General features: G+C 39.7%; 1 protein-coding gene across 1 annotated transcript in view; it reads right to left on the bottom strand.

The window, feature by feature from the left end:
• The window catches only part of WDR1 (WD repeat domain 1), a 40,645-nt gene extending 20,188 nt beyond the window's left edge, over nucleotides 1-20,457 (bottom strand). Inside the window, exons 1-3 of the mRNA XM_015623673.1 lie at nucleotides 20,418-20,457; nucleotides 2,049-2,250; nucleotides 55-324 (exon numbers count right to left, since the gene is read on the bottom strand). Coding sequence (XP_015479159.1) covers nucleotides 55-324; nucleotides 2,049-2,250; nucleotides 20,418-20,457 — 512 coding nt within the window. The remainder of the gene's footprint in view (nucleotides 1-54; nucleotides 325-2,048; nucleotides 2,251-20,417) is intronic.
• Nucleotides 20,458-21,802: the final 1,345 nt, after the last annotated feature.

Here is a 21,802-nt window from a genome sequence, read left to right as displayed (position 1 = left end):
CGGGGCGAGCCCCTCCGCGGCCGCTGCCGGCCCTTTCCCGGCGCCGCTCTGCACCGTGGCTCTCGCCCTAAACGCGGCCCCTGTGCGGGCTCGGCCCCGGCGGTCGCTGGAGGGATCCCGGGAATGTGCCCTACGCTACTGCGGCGACAGAGCTTTGATTTTGCTGGGGAACCGTCGTCCTTATCAGCAGGGATTGAGTCGCCGTAGTCACCTCCTACGGGAGAGGCTATGCAGGTCCCCGAGTTCCTCCTCTTACGGAACTCTTGGGAAGGCAATTCCTGCGCAGAGTCAGTATTTCCTTTAAGATCAGTCGTATCTTCATCCCTTACATATTTACAGTTATAATATCCTACAGTCTTATGCCATTCAACTCCACATGCTGCTGAGGTGCTTTACAAACTGCTAATTTATCACCTGAGTTGTCCCCTGAGGCCAAGTTGGAAGTCTGTTTAGGTTAAGCTGAACCACGTACAGCCCTTTGTGTTTCCCATATAACTTTGGATAAATTTAATTTTCCTTCCAATGCTGTTAATATAAATCACGTGTATGATCAGCTCTGCATGATACAGCAAGGCAAAATGTTTGTATCTAATTGGCAGAAACCCCTGGAATATGTGCTGCTTTGTGCTTTTGTCCCTTTAACTTGTTTCATTTGTAAAGTGAGTGAGTTTTTCCTATAAAACAGGAAAAAAGCATCAGGATGGATGGGTATGACAGGACTGCCTTGCCCATCATATGAATACAGAATATAAAAAGAGCAAAGCTTTTGGTGTGCTATTGGCTCACTGACCTGTAAAACAGGCATGGGAGAGCCCTGTGGGATTCTCCTTTGGGGGCTGGGAGAACAGGTTGGGGAAGAGCTTTGGATTCTCAAATGCAGGAAGAATCAGTATTGCAGTGCAGGGGTGTAAAGCCTTTCATGCAGAGAGAGAGAGGTAAGCACTTCAGAATGAAAGAATGCTGGAATTTCTCGAGAATCTGTACTGAGTTGGCATATGCAGTCATTCTGCTCAAGGAGCAGTAAAGGCTGCACTCAACTATACTGGGATTGTTGCAAGAGGTTTCTGTATTTTTCACTTCTGTGTTAAATGTATCTTGATTTTCCCCTTATTCAGTGTTCAAAGAGCTGTATTTTCCTTCAACAATTGCCATATGCCCATTAAAAATGAAGTCGTCCATATGAAACCAGTTTGGTTTTTTTTCACCTCTTTGTATATTTTAGAAATACATGAATCTTTATGTATCTATTATTTGTTATTAATATTTCATGCAAAAGACAAAGCATTTTTAATTACTTGGTTAGCAAGCCTTAGCAGTTTTTTCTCATTTCCACAATTGTCCTTGTGCTTTAAGTCTTGGGTTTTTCTGAACAGAGATCTTCAGTGAGCTCAAGTTGCAAGTGCTAAGCCTCTTGGGGAACCACAGCAGGCTCATATTTGGCTGCAGATTTATTAGGAATAGTTGAAGTTACTGCTCCCAGATGCCCTACAGCTCTTCTCTTGGATGACTGAGTTGGGATATCTCTGCAATGCCACTTGGCATTGATGTACCTGAGGAGATGAAAAAATCTGCTATCCTTGGCCTGCCACTGGATGTGCATTAAGACATTTACCAGTTATTTGGAAAACATGGTTCTTCTGCATCTTTTTCAAGAGTGCTTCATTTTCGTAGCAGTGATTACATAGTGATGTCATGGACATCATACAGAAGTTGATTCAGAGAATGCTCATGTTACTGTTTTCTTCTTATTATTTACCTAGTGGATCAGCGATACATATATGGCTTGTGAAACATATAATGATTGATTTCTATTCCAGAAGGCTCCATTCTCCAGGCCTGTAGGTATTTACTATTAACGTGATATCAAAGATGTTCACATATTGGGAGCTGAATACTAAAGTTATGCCTAAGGCTCTGGGCCAGAAAAAATGCAAGTTTATATAAGGGAGATGTGTGAACTTACAGCTGCACTTCAGAGCAGTAGCAAGCTCTCAGCACATGGAATTTCTTAAATTCATAGCAACTTTTCACGGTTTTTTAGCTTTTACCGTTCTTCTTTGCTGACTAAGAGGTGACTTGAATACTGATGAAAACACACCCCTTGAATTTGCAACTCAGCAGTATAGCCTGAGGCACGTGTTAACAGCTCCTTAGAAAGTATTTCACAGTCTTTTGGTATTTCCACATCACTTAGCATAGCATTGCATTTATATACAAGTTTTGTCTGATCCTGAGTAGCCATCAGATTTTCTAAAAGGAATTTAAGAAAAATAGGTCTTTATGCTGTGATTTGGGTTTTTTTGTTTTTGTTTTTTTTTTTTCTCCCAGGCTGCAGCAATTGTTTCTCCCTGTTTTGAAGTCTAAATGGTGAAATCTACCCCCAGATAGTCAAACAGAAATGGTACAAGAAGTTTGAAATGAGAATTAATCTTACACATCCATAGCTGCTGCTATTATGACATTTTATAATGCACTAATTGTGAATATGTAGGTTCTTTAGAAATTATATATATGTATTTAATAAAATATTTATTACAAATACCAGCAATATAAGTACTTTTTTAACGCCTAACAGTTAATTTTAGTTCTAGCCAGATTTGTGTGGAGTCAGTGTCAGAATGCTGATCATCAATTCAATGATAAAAGACAAACTGTGATGGATAATTTCTGACCCTGGTATACTGAAATACACTGAAAGCTAAAAAATACAATAGCTTGAGTTACTATCTTCATAAAAATACTATGACAACATGATAATTCAATATACAAAAATAAAACATTTTAAGAATTGGTACAAAATTCTGTTTCCACTGACCTTTGTAGGATCCAAATTTGTTCCAGATGCTGAAGATCAAATTCCCTTGAGTTTAAAATAATGTAATTCTGGGCTGCTGTAATCCTGCACTCTATTCCCTAGGTCATCCCTTATTCCAGCGTCCCTTGCCCAGATACTGGCACTCATGTTTCTCAATTCCTATTCCTACATCTGAGACCTGAACTGGGCCAAACCAAATGAAAGAGCTGGCAGGTTCATTTTCAGTTAAATGAATATTGGCCTTTTTCACAGGACTGTTAAATGAGTGCAAGAAGATTGCAAAATCAGCAATACAGTTTTAGATTAGCTTCAGTTGTTACGGTGCTAAACCTTGGTTATTCCTCATTTTTACAGGTTCTTAGCTTTGTCTAATCTGAGGCAAAGCTTGAATGTCGTAAGACAACTAGAATAGTAACCACACAAGCACTTCACATGCCCCACCATTAAGGAATGGTTGCAGAACCCTCTCTCGGACTTCTGTGTTTTGGAAATAACCTTGGGAGCCCTAAAAAGCCAATACCAAGTAAAGGCCATTGAAACTTTAGGCTGAGTAGCATATATGGACTTTTAATTTCTGTGTTCTTCTCCAAGATATATAATGTTTTTCTCAGGTGGGCTGAAACAACGTGTTTAGCAGATGTCAGAATACTGTTGTTAATCCCCCTTCTCCAGAAGCTACATCCCTTTTTATGTTTTAAAAAGGGATGTATTAATGAATTAGATGAATTAATTCATCTTTTACCTGTAGCTAGTAGTAATGTAAGGATATGATGTTATTAAACTAAATCCTGCTTTGGCAAAGGTAGTTCTTGTCAGTACCATTGAAAAAAATAATTGTTTCTCTAGTACCCTCAGTGTAAAGAAGAAAGGTAAATTTTATGTAAATTGTGCGGGGAAAAAACCGAAAAAACCCACAAACATAAAACCCTGTTGTATCAGCCCGGTCTGTACTTTTACCAGTAATACAGCATTCTGTTTAGGACATCTTGTCAGGAAATGTATAAGAAATAATCTGAGGCGATGACAAAATAATTAACAAGTGGGGGGAAGGAAGGAGTTTTGATCCAGTTAAATTGCAAATACAGCACAGGCTCATAAAAGTGAATTTCACAGGGATAGGCAGTAACAAGTGGTCCAGAGGGAGGCAATTAGATCCTTCTCACCCTCTTAAGGGGACAGACATTGAAATCAAGAGGCAATTGATTTAGAAGAGATAGAAGGAATGTTGCATAATTAACCCATGGAACTCTGCCTCAGGCTAATTTCCAGTTGAATTCCTTCCCTGAATTCAGTCACTTACAAAGATTACACTTAAGATGTTATATACATTAGAATACTCCCTATAATTGCCTTAAGTGAGAAGAAAAGCAATGGTTTTCCTGGTTAAAGACATAAGGTATACACCACCTGGAAGGACATGTAAACTTCTCCATGTGAAACTTTACCTGATTGTGGTGTCTTCCAGCATAGAGCTCTGCCTGCTCTCTGCAGAGTTATGTGGGTTATGGGTTACTCTGTTTTACTCTACTGAAAATTCTCCTGCCTGAAACAGGTGTAATGGAGTCTTGGGAAACCATGTATATTTATACCTCTGTATTTCACAAAAGCCTAAACCAAATTAAATGAGGCAATTTGCAATTACCAAAACTGTCGAGCAGTTATAGCTTAAGGGGCATCTAAAAGGACCTCTACCCTATTTGGGATTACAAAGCACCAGTTGTCTGTAACAGAGCACCTACATTTGTCACAATGACTGCTGTGCTGTAGATACTCTGCTGCCAGGACGGTTTCCTTGTCTGCTGCACAGAAGCCATACCTGTGTTACTCCCAACAACAAAAGGAATACAAAGGTTCTAAACCAGGAAAGCTTTTGTTCTTCCCAGAGGCAGATTATTCAGTCTTTTAGTGAGACACAGCTATAAACAAAACATATTCCTTTCAAAATGCTTATTGTTGATTTGGTCTGTCAAGAAAGGCTGTAATATTTGGTTACAGTGCTGTTATCAACATGGGGAGAAATGTGAGAGTACACTGGAGACAAATAAAAATGAAATTTCTCCTCATCCAAAGATTTTACCTATTGAAAAAAAGGAATAAAATGTAGAGCACTATGATCAAACTTTTGAAAAAATCAATTTTTAAATTGAATAAAGTGACACTTCTAGCTGTCACTCATGTACGTGGGATACCCCTGAGGGTTAGGCAGTATCTTTCATTTAACGAAGCTCTTGGTGCCTTGTATGGGAGATGTTGACATTTGACATCAACATTTTATTTTGGGTGGTGGTGCTCTTTCTTTCATGCTGTTTTTGCAGCTGATAATCGGCCACTCCATTTATAGTTGTCACGTTTCGCTGGTGACCCAGTCTCTGCTCCCTGTAGCATACCACTAATGCCACTGCTAAGAGCCAGAATAATTCTGACAGCATGTGACACGCTCTCGGGAAGATACAGCTCCCTGGGATGCAGTAGCTTTCCCATGCCATTCCTGTACTTCCTTGGACTGGCTGTGCTCTGCTTTCTAAAAGCTTGAATCCAAACTAAACTTGTCAAAGCTCAGCATGCTAAGGAATGCCATTTAGGCCTCAAAACAAGGTTGCCTCATTTTCAGCTGTTGTGAACACATACACATTTCCTCACCCCCCTTAAGGGACAGTATGGTGTGCATGGGGCACCACCATAAAAATCAGACCTACAATAGAAACGGCTTAAAGTAATTACCTTGAGGCATCTACGTGTGGAAGTGTTGATCTTCCGATGTTAGCTTATATACAGTTAAGGCTCCTATAACATAGTGAAGAGCATAGGGAATATTTCTTATGTCTTGGGGCGTGAGAAGTTTTTTCCATCTAACATTAATATTAATTCTGTACTGGAGAATATATTGCTTTCCAAGAATTAAAATCATAACACAGTTTCTCCATTCTACACTAACAAGCTCTTTAGAAGTTAGGTTTTGTTCTCATTAGTAGAGCAGAACCATACTCTTAATTAAGCAAATGAGGCAGACAAAGACTAACATATGCAAATTAAAAAGAAGGCTGGTAGGCAAAAGGAACAAAAAGAGGCAAAAGACTTCAAAAAAGCAGTAGTGTCAGAGAATAATTCATCTAACTACAGGGAACTTCTGAAATGGTGAGGTATTTGCATCAGAAGATGTGACTATGTATCCATAAAAAGTTGTAATCCCAAAGCTTTACTCAGAGCTCTGGATGAGGGACTGTCTCATCTCCACTATGTAAACAACCAAAATGTTCATTTACATGGGAGATTGCTCAATTTAGCAAAGGGAACTCTCAGTTGTGCCACATTTATGAGGGCAGACTTGAATTGAGCTATAGACAAGTTAATACCATTTTCCAAGTAGTAAAAATCTGATTCCAAACTATTTAAGTAGCCTTCAGAGACCTTTGTTTTCCATGCTGCTCTGAGCTTGATTTTTTAAGTAGAGTCTGCCAAGATGACCCCACTGGAAGGGGAATCAGAGCTTCTTAACAGAGAAGCTCCTTAAATGAGATTAGATTAACTCCATTTGTAACCAATTTCTTAAATTACTGCAGTCGGGCTATTCAATGTATTAAGTGTCAAGAAATTCTTCCTATTGAATAGGAAATAGTTCTAATTCCAATGGTTCTAAAGCCTAGTAAGTGTATTTTCAACAACTTTAGGTCCATGAAGTTCAAAGATCTACCAATTTAATAGTGTCTAGTCAGGACAGAAAGAACACCTTTTTTTTTTTCAATGCACTTGTAAAAAATGCAATACAAAGTGGCAGAACGAAAATGAAATCCTTCCCAATTTCATATGGGCCTCTTAACTCCATTTTGTCTGTGTGCAGACATTACGATAGAATTGTTTTTCTGGTGGTGGAGTTATTTAAACTTTGGAAGTGGATTGCTAAATATAGTTGATAATGATCCAAATTTCTCCTATGATTTCTGCATCATATATAAGGACTAGCTTTTACAGAGACTAAGGAACCAAAAGCTAAAATCATCAGCACTGAACTGTCAGAAAAAGGATGGTGATCTATCTACTATAGAAAGACAAAGGCTTACATCCTTAAAGGAATTAAATGCCTAAATCCTGTTTAAATTGCCTTCTTTCCACTGAAACCACTGAGAACCAGGTCTTTAAATAGAATTTAAAACCTAAATCTCTATGGTGTTGCACCAATATCATCATCTGCAGTATGTGTGTATATAACAGAAACAATGTAAGGAGACATTAAATTGGTTTATTAAGACAGCTATTGACTGTTGTACAATCTGTGGACATCTTTGGGCTACAAAATAATTATAAATGGAAGAAGATAACTTTTGAAACAGTTTATCTGTGAGGCAACATATCCTTTAATTACTGTAGGCATACACATTTTTTTGATTACTTCATGTTAAAATACAAAGAAGAATTTTTAATTTTTAGAAAGAGAACGTCCTGATTTTGCTGATGATTTTGGTATGACTGTTAATGATGAGAGGTTGTCAGGCCTGTCCTCCTGTTAAGGAGGCTTAAAAGCATTTACTGGTGGGGGCCTGTTTGTTAGATGACAATTAAGTGATAGTACTTATTAAAAAGGCAAAATTCTAAAAATAATTGAATTTGTTACACAGAGCACTTCCTGTTCTGGGTCACATCTTCACTTCTGTCATAAAAGAACCACGCAGAATCACTTGTTGCTGAGAGAAATGCACTATAATAATGGTAACAATTATTTTAAGCCAGAATTAATAAAAAATTGGTCTGCTGATTTCAAGAGTTAATGAAATCAAATATATTAACAAAGGAGGTACATGTGCCAATAATGCCTTCTCACATGTTTATGCTTAAGTATCCTCTAAAAACCACAGTACACTGAACTGTAGTGCCTTTGTAGGGGTTTGGGTTTCTTTTTTTCATACAGGCTTAACTAACTCTTCTTCAGAGAAAGAAAGTTTGGATTTTACCCTTTGGTTCTCACTTGATCCCTGCTTTAGAAAATCTAGGTGGTGAGTGACCTGTGTTGTTTCTTGGCCCATATGAATACCATTTACTCTGCTCCTGAGAAAAAGAAAGAAGTTCACACAATCCTGCTGATGAGAGGCACTCATATATAATAAGTGAGACATACTTATTAAAAAAGAAATAGCTTTGGCTAGTAAGTAAAACAGGGGAGACAGAACATGAAATCTGTTTTTATATAATTGCACTATAAAAAAAAAAATCTATCACTTGTACAGCTCTGTGAGATCCACTGATGAAAGGCTTTTCCTAAATGGGGAGAATTGTAATATAAAGTAAGCTGTCAAGAAATTTTGTCATGCTGTAGAGATCACAAGCAAGCCATGAAAGAAGGCAGTGTCACATATCATTCAGAAGCTTTTGTGAATCTGGAGTGACTCTGGCAGAGCTTACCTGGGCAGGCAGAGTGACAGCAGTGGGTTACAATTGTCCCAAATAAACAACTGTATCAAGGATTTCCATGGTACTGAGTGAGGGGCAGATCTGTATGCTTCTCTGACTTCTATTAGCTATCTGATAATAAAAAGGTTTGGATGTTGAATAGAAACATGATTAAGTGACCTTTGGAGATGGTCTGGTCAATTCAGGGTCAGAGAGTATAGCTCTAGTTAACCCACAACAGACCCCAAATTCTAACAGTACACTATTTACTCTTCAGCAAACCATGCATTAATTGCATGCAGAGACACAGGCATACAGAGGTACATGCTTTGTTCATTCATGCCATTTCATTCAAAAAGATATTATAAATAACACCATATGTTCTTAAAAGGCTGATCACCATATCTGAGTTATAAATATATGTTTATTAATACCTGTGTAATATTTCATCCAGTTTTGAACTGTCAAAGCCTAGTTTCAGTGAACTCACTTAAATGGAGGATATCCAGATGGCACTTAACTCAGAAACTTGTGATACAGGATCCCACCACAAACATTTCATTTAATAGCAAGGCTAAATTGTTCAGAGGATGAATTTTCATCTTGCTTTGCATCACTGTTGGTTTTGTCAGAAAACATGTGTTCTTGCAACCTTGTGTGCTACCCAGCTTTTACACACAAAAATGAAAGCAGCTAAGAGTGCATCATTCCCCCTCCTCTTCAATCCAAATTACTCTGGCAGCACATTCAAATTTAATGTAGCACTCTTAATCTAGGGCAACCAGTCCTGATTTAAAAAACTTTTAAAATCACTCAGTTTATGAGCCCCAAGATACCACAGTTAATGGTATGCTGAAAGCTTTGGGTTTGTGGTGCTTGTTTGTTTGTTTGTTTGTCTGTTGTTCTGTTGCTATTTCAGGAATGTTGAGGTTTTATGGTCTAAAAACATTTCTGGCAGATGAAATCTTTAAATCATTCAGATGCTGGTTCTCTTGATATAAGAACAGCCATGACCTCCAGTGCATGAAAGCCATTATTTAGTGCACGAGGACTCAGCACGAGGAAAAGAGTGACAACCCTGCCGTGGTCAAATATGTTGATATATTGTGTCTGTAAAAAAACAGATGCTGTCATAGAAGAAGTGTGCTTAACAGAGGAGGATTTGCTAGTCATAGCTTTCACGCATTCTGTGACTCTAGAGTCACAATGAACAATATTTTTGAGTTTCTTGTTAAAATTTGCCAAGAGTAGAGCTGTAGAATATATGTAATTTTAATCAAACAGTTCTGTGAGCCACCATGTGTCTCTTTCAGGATGTTCAGCTCATGATTTTTTCATTAATATTTTCACAGGATTTCACTAGCCAGTAGATATCTTGTCCCCCATCTCATACATATTATTTACCTGAAGAATATGGTCAAATACAAGCACATCAGGTGAGGAGTGCCAAGGGCCCTCTAAAATTAGTGTTTGTACTATTCCAGCAGGGTGAGCCAAGGAAGGCTTTCTGGTGATAATGGATGTCTGGAAGTCTCCCAGACAGGTGTTGTGCTAAAATTGATGTAGCATCATTTGTGCTGTTGTGAAATATATTGACAGATCACTAAGTGCTGATACCTTAACGTCCAGAGGCAGTTTAGAGTTGAGTCAAGAGAAGATGACTGCTCTGCTGCATCAAGGACATCAGCAGAATTGAAGCCTCTCTAGGGAGAGGCTGCAGATGCACTCATCTCTGACTGTGGTCTATGTCTTGAAGTAGTCTAGAACTGTATCCAGCACCAACAAAGGCTTACAAGCCACCTTTTTTGTCTGAGTGACTCATTCTGAAAGCAGAAAATAGAATGTTTGGGCGTCATTTTTTGGACTGCTTTTTTTGAGGTGTCTGGTCCAGTGAGTCTCTTCTACTGATTTTGGGAAGAATTGACTGTGGGAGTCCTTTTTTCTGCCCCACTTCATCATACAACAAGGGAATATAGGAATATACTGGGTGTATCAGTTATTGTCCTTTACTGTTATAGATATGGTAAAATGAGTGACTTTCAAACCACGATTTAGTAACAGCTAGGTAGTGGCTTTTCTTTTCACAGGAGTCCTGGGAGGGGAATAACAAGAGGCCCTTCTCAGCCCCTTGGGGACCCTGCCATGCTGCCCAGGATGCCATTTCAGCCCCTATTTAGGAATGTCTCTCCCAGCCCCAATGATGCTGGTGTCCAGTGGTCTTTGCCCAGCCACATGATCACCTGAGTGAGGCCCACCCATGGGCTGGAAGCTTGGCCTGATTTTGGGCTGCTCCCTTCCCCAGGGAGGTGCCAGATGCCCAGGGCTGAGGCTGGCCTGGTGCCCCCAGCTGCCCTTGGGAGCCCTGATGGACCCCTTGGGGATCTCTCACCTGGCCTTGCTGATATCATTTTTGTATCCACTATTGCATCTGGAAGACTGTTTCACAAGCTCAGTTTAATTCTTATTTAGAACTTCTTTTCCCCCTAATTTTCTACTCTAAAGCTATTTATTATGAGCCTATAATTAGTAGTGACAAATTGTTCTCTCACTTTGGCAGAATTTTATTTTTCATAACAATGCAATGATGTATTTGTAATCAGTGATCATATAAAATTCTCAGTTCTGCTTGGATGAATTAAATAAGTCAAGCCACCATATGTGATGGGGTCTCCAAATGCAGGGTCATCCTGGCCATTTTTCAGTTTATGTCTCAAGGGTGAGGGATTAGAATGAGCTGCATTACCCCAGAGAAGACAGCAGAATGCTTCACACAGGAACACTGTTATTTTCCTGTTTCTTCTTCTAATGCTGTAGTTAAAACATCCAAGGATCATCTTCACCTTTTTCAGCATTGCCTTTCATTATCAGTCTAAGGTATCTTGTTATTTCACACATCTGGACACTATCTAGAATCCTCTTACCTCCAAACCATGAGATTCCAGCTTAAACATCAGTCTGCCTTGTAGCTGTCCATTGTGTACCTGTTGTCTCCTCTGCTCCCTTAATGCTGCCAAGAAATGGGACAAGGAAGAAAGTGAGGAGCACAGACAGCAAATTCCCAAAGAGCTCAGGAAAGTGACACAACACCCTAGGGAAGACTGAGCTATAATTCTGAACTGTGTTTTGTAAAAAAACATCAAGATAGTTTAAACAGAATGTTCCTGATTTCAGGGAAGTCTGTAACTGTCTGGAGACCACCTGTGGGCCGCTGCTGCAGGCTGTGGAGACACACTGATTTCTGTAAAAGTGACATTTCACATTAGTCAGTGCATGAATAAGCACTGACTAATAGGCACATCTTCCTGAGCTTTGCAAGCCTCCTTGTTTTTATTTCTATTTTTTTTTCCATAAATGTAGTTTCATAACTGGCATCTGAGTAATTTCAAAAAACATCCTAATGGTTCCTAAAACTCCGTGTACAGGATTGCTGCTGCTCCTTCACAGCAGTGCAGAAGCAGGAACTTGTAAGTAATCATGACACAGCACACAACTTTGATCTTAGTACAGAATGCTTTTTGTGAACATATAAGAAATACTTTAGATAAACTCAAATTATCCTTTTTTTTAATCTATGTACCAAAGGACCTTTGAAATTTGGATTTCCAATTGTCTGCCAGAAGTGCTACAGCAACACTCCTGTGTCTATTAGTAACATCAGTACAGAGTTCAGTATTTGAAGATTACAAGCAACAAAGGAAGGCTCACTTTAGACAAGTTTGTTCATCCATCATGCTCTTTTTATCTGCTTTTACCTGAGGCATTCCAGCTCAGACAACACAAGTACAGACCCCTTTTTAATACTGAAGGAGAAATTCTGACATTAAAAGTTTCCTTTAATGGCAAGATTGAGGTCCTAGTCTCTTTAGGGAAAAGAAGACATACTTTCTACACTAAAGTCTTGGCAGAAAAAAATTATTACACTAATGATGGGACTAATAACACCTGAGTGCTAAAGCCTTGTGTACTCTTTCTATGCTCTTCTCACTATATTTTGTCATCATGTTCCTGTTCTGTCCCTTGTAACACTCTTTGTACCTGTAATGCCTCCAGTAACCCTCACCTAATAGCTAACTATCACTTTCACACCAAGTCTCCTTTACACTGCCTAGGAAAGCTGCATTCAGCTGGGAGCTGCGTTGATGCTGTTGGTTTTGGCAGGCCAACAGAAGGCTGTTGAGTTTATACTGGGGCCTTTCCTTGAGGGACACTAATTTTGGTTGCTTTTCAAATCATGCACGGACACAATTTGTAGGTGTGACAGTTACCTGTGCTGTGGTTTGCCAGAGGAGAAACAGCCTTGAGAGAAGAGAGAGTCTTGGAAAGAAAGGGGAAAGAAACAGATTTCCTGTGGGTTCTCCGTGTTCATGTGAGTGCTCTGTGTATCTGCCAACTGTGTGGGCACGAATATAAGTAAATATATCATATATGTGTGCTCTGTGTGCATGCACCTACTGGGAACACATCTCAGCCTCACTGCTGGCTGGACATGGAGACATGGATGGTGCAGCCTCCCCTCCTGGGCTGCTGGATCCAGCATGGTGCACTCTCTTCTAACAGTGCCCCTTAGCCTACAGATGTGCTTTCAAATGACACAGCTGCTCTGTATCTGAAACTCTGTATGTGAAACATACTGAAGACAGGATATGTTGGAGCACTGCCTCAGCACTCGGAAAGGCTTCTGAGCATAACAGCCTTTATTGAATAGATGTTTAGTTTCCTAAGTGAAGGAAAACAGTAGGTTTTTTATGATTCTCAAAGAAAGATGAGTCATTACAGGAGCATTTACAAAAGGTATATTCTGGCTGTGAAGGCATATTTTTAAAGGCAGAATTATTGCAAAAGGACCAAAACAAAACACCTCTACATGCTGTGTAATGGTATTATTTGGTCTTTGATTTAGACAGACACCATCTGATAGGCCTCCCACATATCAGAAGGCCTGACTTCTCTGGGGGAGTGGGCAGAGGCGATGCTGACAGGCAAGCAAGCATCAGGGAGAAGCAGCTCTTGCTTCTGACATTGGTTTCATCTTACTTCCAGGCCTTTCTACCAGAGACACAGAGTTCTTTTAATTTTTAAGAACTGTTTCCCTCACTGATCTGTGAGATTAATGGCAAGTGTCAGTTGATTCAGAAATGAGTCCAGGATCATCTGAAACTGTGCCATAGTCTAAAAATAAAAGGAGAAAATAGGGGTTTTTTTGTTGCTTTTTTTTTTAGTTCCTTTCAGGAAGCAGTCATGTAATATTAACCTCAGCCCAGCAGAACTGTCTGCATGTGAGCAAGGAGAAATGTAGATGATTCAAGACCGTGAAGTGTGCCTGGGCCAGGCAAGTGCCAAGAACACAGAACTAAGTGAGCAGTTTGGGAGGCAGCACTCTGCCACGAGGTCAGTGTAAATTTGAGTGAAAAAGTTTCCCTGCAGTGTTCTGGGCTAGGGCTTTTCTGCAGGAGCCTGTATGGCTTCTGTAGGCTTTCCTGAGCAGGCAAGTTACCATCTTGCTGATCTGCTCCTGGCAGCAAAGCACAGCAGGCTGGAAGCACAAGATTTCTTCCTTGTGTTAAAGTCAGGTCAGTCATGTTCCTGCAGTCCTGCAGCATTGCAGGGCCTGACGTGTTCCGCTCTCAGAACCACACCAGGAAGGGCAGCCCGCACGGAAGGTGAATTCTTTGGCCTCTCTGAAGGAAGCAGAAGAAAGCTCACAATGGTTCTTGTTGAGGGCTGGGGGGGAATATGAGTGTTTCTTTAACTGTGTTACCATGACATTTTGTTCTGGCAAACCAGAATCTCTACAGCAAATCAGATAGAGTGTATCAAAACAAATCCTGTTGGTTAAGCTGATTCATTGCTGTAAAGAAAGAAGTCCCCATGATGATTGCTTTTGTACCTTTCTGGAAACAGGTAGTGTGGCTGGAGAGGAGATGTTTACTAGAACCCTCCACTTAGCTACAGAAATGAGTGAAGAAGACTGCCAGTACTTCAGGTCTGGCAAAGTTAATGTAGTCCTTATAATGTAATCCTTATATGGGCCAGCATTGTGGGTTTGCATCACTGAACCAAAAGGAAAAAAAAAATCCTTTTTAGGAAATATTTAATGTTACACAAAAAGGTACACTATGGCATAAGGATTATTTTGAGAACAAAAATAAACATCATGAAACTAAAGATATAGTTTGAGATGCTGCCAAAATACTGTTCTGTTGTGCTGCTTGTAGATCAAGGAGCATTAATAAAAGAAGGAGTCCTTCTGAAAGATCAGCAAGAGCATAATGAGATTGTCACAATTTTAGGGAAAACTATATCAGAGGTGAAATGGAAACATTCCATGTTACAGCTGAAGAATGCCTGCTTTATGTCTCCATACAATTTATTTGAAAATGGAGATGTCTGGCAGATTATTCCTGTTAAGCAGATGATAAACAACTTGGAATTTTCCTTACAAGTGGTGCAGTGGTCCCTGAGAACAATAGCTTCTGGTGACATCTGATTTATGAAAAACCTAATCCTTAAAAACAGCTAAAACTGCAGCTAAAAACTGCAGATGGCAGCCCTGAACCTCTGAAACCACTCATGGAGATTTAACTGAGCACTAATGATTTTGACTATCTATCTGTGTCATCTCTGTGAGGAGAAACCCTAATCAGCAGCTTTAGATACCACACACACTGATAGTGAAAGGCTCAGACAGATGGAGACAGAGACAAAGGTGAAAAAAGGAGTTGTGTTCTCCTGATTCACAGAGAGAGGGATAAAGACACAGGGAATTGAGGACTTGTGCCACTCTATTCTAGTGCTAGCAGAATCGTGTGCCAAGCTATCCAGAAACTAAGGCAGACACACGAGTGTGGAGCTGGATCTCAGGGTCTCAGAGCAGCTTGTCAATTTGAAAGTTGCTCTCAGCAACCTCCCCCCACTCTTAAAGCCATCTCTCCTTCAGGCTAAACAAGCCCAGCTCCCTCAGCCCCTAGGGGAGGTGCTCCAGCTTCAGATGTCCTTGGTGATCCTCCTTTGGGATGCCTCATCTATCTTTCTGGTAGTAGGAGACCAAAAACTGGACAGAATAAAATACCTTTCAGACTCTTTGGATTCAGAAAATGCACTGCTCAGTTAAAAAATTGCTTCTTCTGAAGTATTCTTGGTGGGTGAGAACTGCAGTATGAAACTGTGCACTTCAATGTTTGCAGGGCACTTAAATCTAGTTAATCAAATCGTGGAGCTACTTGCTTTTAAGAATCATTAAATACCTCAAGAGACTTCTATGGTTTGTAAGACCAGAGTTTCTAAATATATAAATTCCCTATACTGGAGTAAATTACAATCTCTGGTTCTTGAGGATTCAATGCAAATATTTCCTGGTGATAGTAATTCTTTAATCATCTACAGCATGATGTTTTTCTACTTTCTTAGAAAAACATTATTGAGAAGGTACTTAATTTGATACTCATTAATTTATTTTTTCCCTCTCTTTAACAATCATCCACCAGCTGCGGATCCATCCATCCATCCATGCCAGCTGTGTAGGACTGTTTTTTCATTTTTAATTCATCAATGTTTTTCATGATGTAACCACTATTTCCAACCCCCCTGTCTACATCTGGGTCAGTATGAGAGAAGACAGGGGAATTTCCTTTGCACCCTGCTGGAGGATGATAAAGGTGTAACCCTGCATGTGAACAAAATGCTGCTATGGCTGAAGGAAGACTTTCATCACTCAGATAAAATGCAAGGCATGCAGTGTGGGAGGGGGATGCTGCCCTGTGGCTCTCCAGCAGCAGCACACGTGGAGCTGGAGCAATGGGAGGCCCTTCCAGCCTTCCTGCCAGTGACATGAACAGGCAGAGATATCTGCCCACATGCACCTTGTATAAATATATATATATCAACATACTGCAAGGGCAGAACTGCAGCATTGTTGTCCCTTCTGGCTGCTGGTGACTTGCTCAAGGAATTGAGCCTCCCTCACTGGCTGACCCTCGCACCAGTCTGCATCTGAAGCAATCGTACTAAACACAGGCTGAAGAAAGGACAGACGTGTTTACAGCAACAAGAACAGAAGGTTTCTATTCCGAAGTATTGCAAGTGACAGGCCCTGCCAGCCAAGCAGCGAGGCAGCCGTGTGCCCAGGAGGTGCAGTGCCAATGACACCTAGTGTCAGGAGATCGGATAGAGCCTTCAGAGCAGGAGCTGCTCCGCACGGCTTTCTGCATTTGGTCTTGTTTTCTAGATAGCATCACATTTCAGTCCCGCTGCCCCCCTCTGTCACCTCCCCCCTCCTCCCTGTCATAATCTTTTTGAAACTCATTTTCTGTGGATATTGGATTTGTGGTCGGAGCCTCCATAGTCCGTGGCAAGGCTCTTAACTAACGCTTCAGTTCTGATGGGCTGCCGGGAGTGCTGGCACAGAGATGGGACACACAGCACAGCGCCAGCGCAAGGGGCAAGGAAAAGAGTCAGCCTTCTTCAGCAACCACCTTGTTGATGACAAGTTCTCTCTTTTACTTGGTTATAGAAAATATGACCAGCTGACAATCTTGCTGGTATCTGCCACCTATTTTATTACTGTTTTTATCCATTTATCCACAAGCTAGGGAGACAAAACTCATGTTCCCAAACATTTAGAGTCAGGATTGACCACATGCAGGATGAGGAGGAAGAGCTTTGTCTCTAGAATTGGAGAAAGGAATTTTCCAGTGGCAGAGCTACAACACAAGACAAGAGTGCTGGGAACCTAAAGCCTCTGTAACCTGATATACCTTAAAATGTTTAAGCAGTAAAGTATTTTTACTGTATGCTGGGCAGAAACCTGGTATTTTCTGTGGGATTCTATGTTTATCTTGCTTGCCAAGGGAAAAAGTGTCTCTAGCACAAGAGTTTCTGCTTGAAGTATCATAACTTTCTTTCCTTTGCTCCTGGAGATGGACAGAGACCCCAGACAGATTGACTTGTTCTGGTAACATAAAAGTATATGGATTTTTTGTGATTTTAGTTTATAGGGATTATTCCTAAAAATGGTCAAAATGAAATCTTTAAAGAAGTGAAAAGAGCACTTGGAGAACATATTATACTTTTGCTTATATCTGCTTGACATAAATTTAAAGGAAGTATAAGCTTGGGTATCAGTTTGAGTCATATTATTTGTGACCCTTTGCCAGAGACCCTAATTTCCCTAACAGTGACCTTGAAGGTTTTTTGTGATGAACATGATTTCAGAATTCACCATCATCTGTGCTTTGGGCCAGGTTAAGTCCTAGAGAGTAGAAATTGTCCAGCTGTGGAGATCTCTCTCTAAAACATGTAAAAGTCTGACTTTGCCTCTTGATGAGGATATATTTTAGTCTCATTAATAGAGTACTACTGTGATACACTGATAATGAGATCAGGTAAAAAATGGAACTGTAAATAGCTTAGAAGCATTAATGGCAATAGCAAAGACATACTGTTCTACAGTGGGCATAGATTTTTCTTTGTGTATGACCAGAGTGACCACTTCCGCCTAATAAAATTTCTTGTTTAAAATCACAATTTTTTCCCAATGTTATGCCAATGTGCCACAAGAAAACAGGAAAAGTATCAGCCAGTTATGCTCCAGTCTTCTGGTTACAGTCTTCTCTTGTAAGCAAATGTGACACAATGAAACAGTGAGCTCAGTGAACTAGGAAGGACACATAAATTCAGTTTAAAACGTTCTTGAAGTCTGAAGGACTCTGTGGCTCAGATTTCAGAGTATGGTACCATTAATCAGTGCCCGTCTGCAGGGACAGTCCTTGTTCAGAATGACAAGATTCAGGAACCACTGCAATCACTGTTAAAATGTAGAGCCAATTACACATAAAATATTTATAGTCTTTGTCTATATCCCTTTTTACTGAGACATGGAGACATTCCGGTAGATTTGATTTTTTTGAACTGATGCTCATTCACTTGCCAATCTCATCCCTGCTTATGTTGTCTCCTGGGGTCCTAGGCAGAGTTTTAGGATTTTCTTCCCTTCTTAGCAAGCAAAACTGGTGAGTTCATATGTCTGTGACATGGTTCCCAGGGGTGTTCCTGGTATCCCCAGGAGTGTACACCTGGTTTTCAGGAGGCAAGAAGCAGCAGAGATGTCCTCTGAAACAATTTCTCAATAACCACTGTTAACTGTTCTTCCTTACAAAACATAAAAGCAATACAGACAATTTTTACAGCATTTATAAGTAGTTGGCCTTCTCTACTAAGCTGACTGCATTTTTGTATTTCTGTTATTAAAATGACATTATATTCTGTTATTGCTGAGTGGGCTTTTTGCACCCTTTGTGGAAATGGCAGCTCCAGATTTGGTTGAAGGGCTTTTTGTTGCAGCTGCTAATCTAAATGCAAAGTGTGAGGCTGCCTGCTCCGTGCTGGGTAGAGACACTGCCTGGTAGCTGGTGTTTCACTCTTTCTAGTAGGACAGAAAAGACATGGGTATTCATCTGACACTATTCTCCCTGTCTGGCATTATCCTCACTTTCAAGCCATCTCTCTTTCTGGCACAGAAATTAAAATCTGCTATACTTTTATGTAAATTGCTGACATAAATTTTTAACTCCTGATGGAATCAGAAGGTCATGAAGACTCTTGTCCTGGGTGCTGTTTGCTGGTAGGTATGAAATTGCTCCCCTCAATATTGGCTGCTGCTGCCAGCCATTAACCTTTGGGTGGTGGATATTTGGAGAGTTGAGAGAGAGAAGTGTCTGTTTAACCTTTCTTCAAAATAAAAGGAATAGTGACAGCTATATCAAGTGTTTCCCTATGTAATATTGCTTTTAAGTCTAAATTAATTCAGGTTTCCAAGTTATTCTGAAAAGAATGGGACAATTTTTTTTTAACCCTTATTGTAGGGACAAATATTAGGATTATATTGACTAATGCCTAGTTATATGCTGCATGTTGTAAAAGCACCACTCCATAAGGCAGATAAAGAAATATTGCTAATTGTATTTCTCCACATGAGGAACAAGTTTTTCTTTTGATTCTCTTTCTGACTATTTGATTCTGTTCATTTATCAATTTTTTAACAAATTATTTCTTTTTAGTTATTAGCTAATAAAACATACCATACTGGAATATCCTATAATACAATTTCCAATTATATGCATTCAAATTTTTAAAATAGGTTCACAAACTTTCTTGAAACTCACACTTTCTTATTTATTTAATATAAAAGATGTGGCACAGGTAACTTGTTTTCCTATATAACTGTTGAGTGTTTAATCCATTTTTAAATATAAGGAAAAGAAAAGACTCATATTAGGAAAAAAATCCATCTTGCTTATGTCAGAGAGCCTAGGTGAAAATAAACCAGGAAAAGTGGGAGTTGGATTACAGCAAAATTCTTAACATTCTTTTTGGTATATTTTTTTGAAAAATGCTTTTGTGTTCCTTAGACTGAAATTCAATTAATACAGAAACACAGGACAAAAAAGTCTTGAGATGACAACATTCATGTTAATTTTGCAAAATCAGTAACTATAAGAGAAGAAACTGGTAGATCAAATGTGAATCTGTAAGGAGTGACAAAGCTTTAAAGGCTCAAAAATCTTAGATACAGGCGTCTAACATACAGCAAGCAACATTTTTCTGTTCAGTAATGAAGACCTTACACACATGTGCATGCTTTAAATATAAACTGCAGAAACTGTTTCACACTCTAGAAAAGGATGCTTGCCAGAGGTGACAGAAAACTGAAGGTACCTGGGAAGAATCCAGGCAGACCACAGAGCTGGTCCACAGCGTGGCCCAAAGAGAGCAAATGCTCTGAAGTAAAGAGAGGAGTTTGTGGTACAGAGTTCAACTCACTTCTTCATGTGTTAATCCTGGAGAATTTCTCAAGCTATTTATTAGTTTTTCACTGGGGAATCAAGAATCCACGCCTGTCCTTGTGCTGTGTATGCAGTACAGTGCTGCAGAACGTCCCTGGCATGGCACTGAACGGCTCCCTGGCAGCTCAGGTGTAACACACTAGTGACACCAAGCTTCTTATTTCTTGTCCTTAATCCTCTTGCTGCTGCCTTTAATCTGTCGCTGTTGACAACAGCTCCATCCTGCCACTCAGACTCCTAACAGAAGGAAGCTCCTCCCTCCTCTACATCCTGACTTGGCTGTGAAAGTCTTTCTGCTCCTTTCCTCCTCTCAGTTAAATACAGTTTAACCATACCCACAGCCCTTCAGGAATCTTTCCTCCCTTGATATAACTTCTTACCTTGCAGTCTAACTGGGAACTGTCTCTCTTCACTCCCCATCGCTCAAAACACAACACCCTCCAACATCTGCCACTGTTTCTCCTTTCCCCCTGTTTCCTCAATCACTTTAAATGTCTCATCTTTGTCTTGAAGGTCTTTGTAGCTCCATCTCGTTCAGCAGTCTGATCCTCTCACTCCCCTTGCCCCAGTAATGGCTCCAATCTTCTCTCCAGATTGCTTTTTTTTCCTTTATTCCTCTCTGCAGGACTTTTTCCACATTGTATTTTCAGAGCCAGACCTGCCATCAGAGGTTCAGAGCTTTCATAAAGGATACCATACCTTCATAACACATTTCTGGGAAGCTGTCAGATGCTGTATAAACTTCACACACTACCAGTTCTTTAACAAGGGGCTGGTATAAAGGCTTGAATCTCTGTTTGGCATCTCCCTGTATTAACCTATGTCTATCCGTAGGACTGCAAGCTTGTCAAGGCTGGCTCTGACTCTGGTTCTTTTTGTAAGCCTAACTGCCAGGCTTTACAAGATACTTTGTGAGAAATCTCGTTACATATTGCTGTAATTTTTAAGATACAATATATATATTTTTTATTACAATCTGTAGCCAAGTAATCCTTTTTATACATAGGGTGACGTATCTTGCTCTGTTGAGATGGCAGTTGGGAATGCAAGTGCAGATGTTAAGAACAAATTTCAACTTTGATAATACCTTTTAATCACAAATTTGATTTTTTTTTTTTAAATAAGTGTTCCAGAAAAGGAACTGTGAGATCTCTCTCTCCCCTGTATTTAAAATACCTCTAAGTTTGTGTGAGGTCCTTTGGTGTCCTTTCTTGTCCATTGATTCCATTGTACCTGAATCTCATAGCTGATGAGATGGACTTATTAAGGAAGATGATGCTCCTCACTTGCAGCATGAATGATGTAATTTTAATTTATTAAAAGGTTATCTTTCATCATTTTTCCTATCAGCTGAATGTGAAATCATACATATATGGATAGTGGAGCCTGGTGACAACTGAAGTACAATATCCAGTTATGTTCTGCAGTCTAGGAAAGCATTAGTGTTCTTCCCATCTGTTCTCACTTCCATTGTAGTGGTTTGTCTGCACATAATATTAAAATACTGACAATCTCCAGCAAAACACAGACTGAATGTTTGTTCCTGTTCTTATCATGTTCAAACAGATGTGCACTTGGTTCTTACTTCACCATCACAAATTGAAACAATAAATACTGATTTAGCTTCAGCATTCCCATGTTACCATGCTTATACCTGCAATGTACCTCATAAATCATCACTTGATGAAAATTAAACTGGATGAAAACCATTTTATTTATATGTTTTATATAGAAACAAATAGGAATTTTATCAACAGATGTGAAA

The sequence above is a fragment of the Parus major genome, chromosome 4 (assembly GCF_001522545.3).
Source record: "Parus major isolate Abel chromosome 4, Parus_major1.1, whole genome shotgun sequence".
NCBI classification, from domain to species: domain Eukaryota; kingdom Metazoa; phylum Chordata; class Aves; order Passeriformes; family Paridae; genus Parus; species Parus major.
This window is presented reverse-complemented; position numbering and strand designations above follow the sequence as displayed.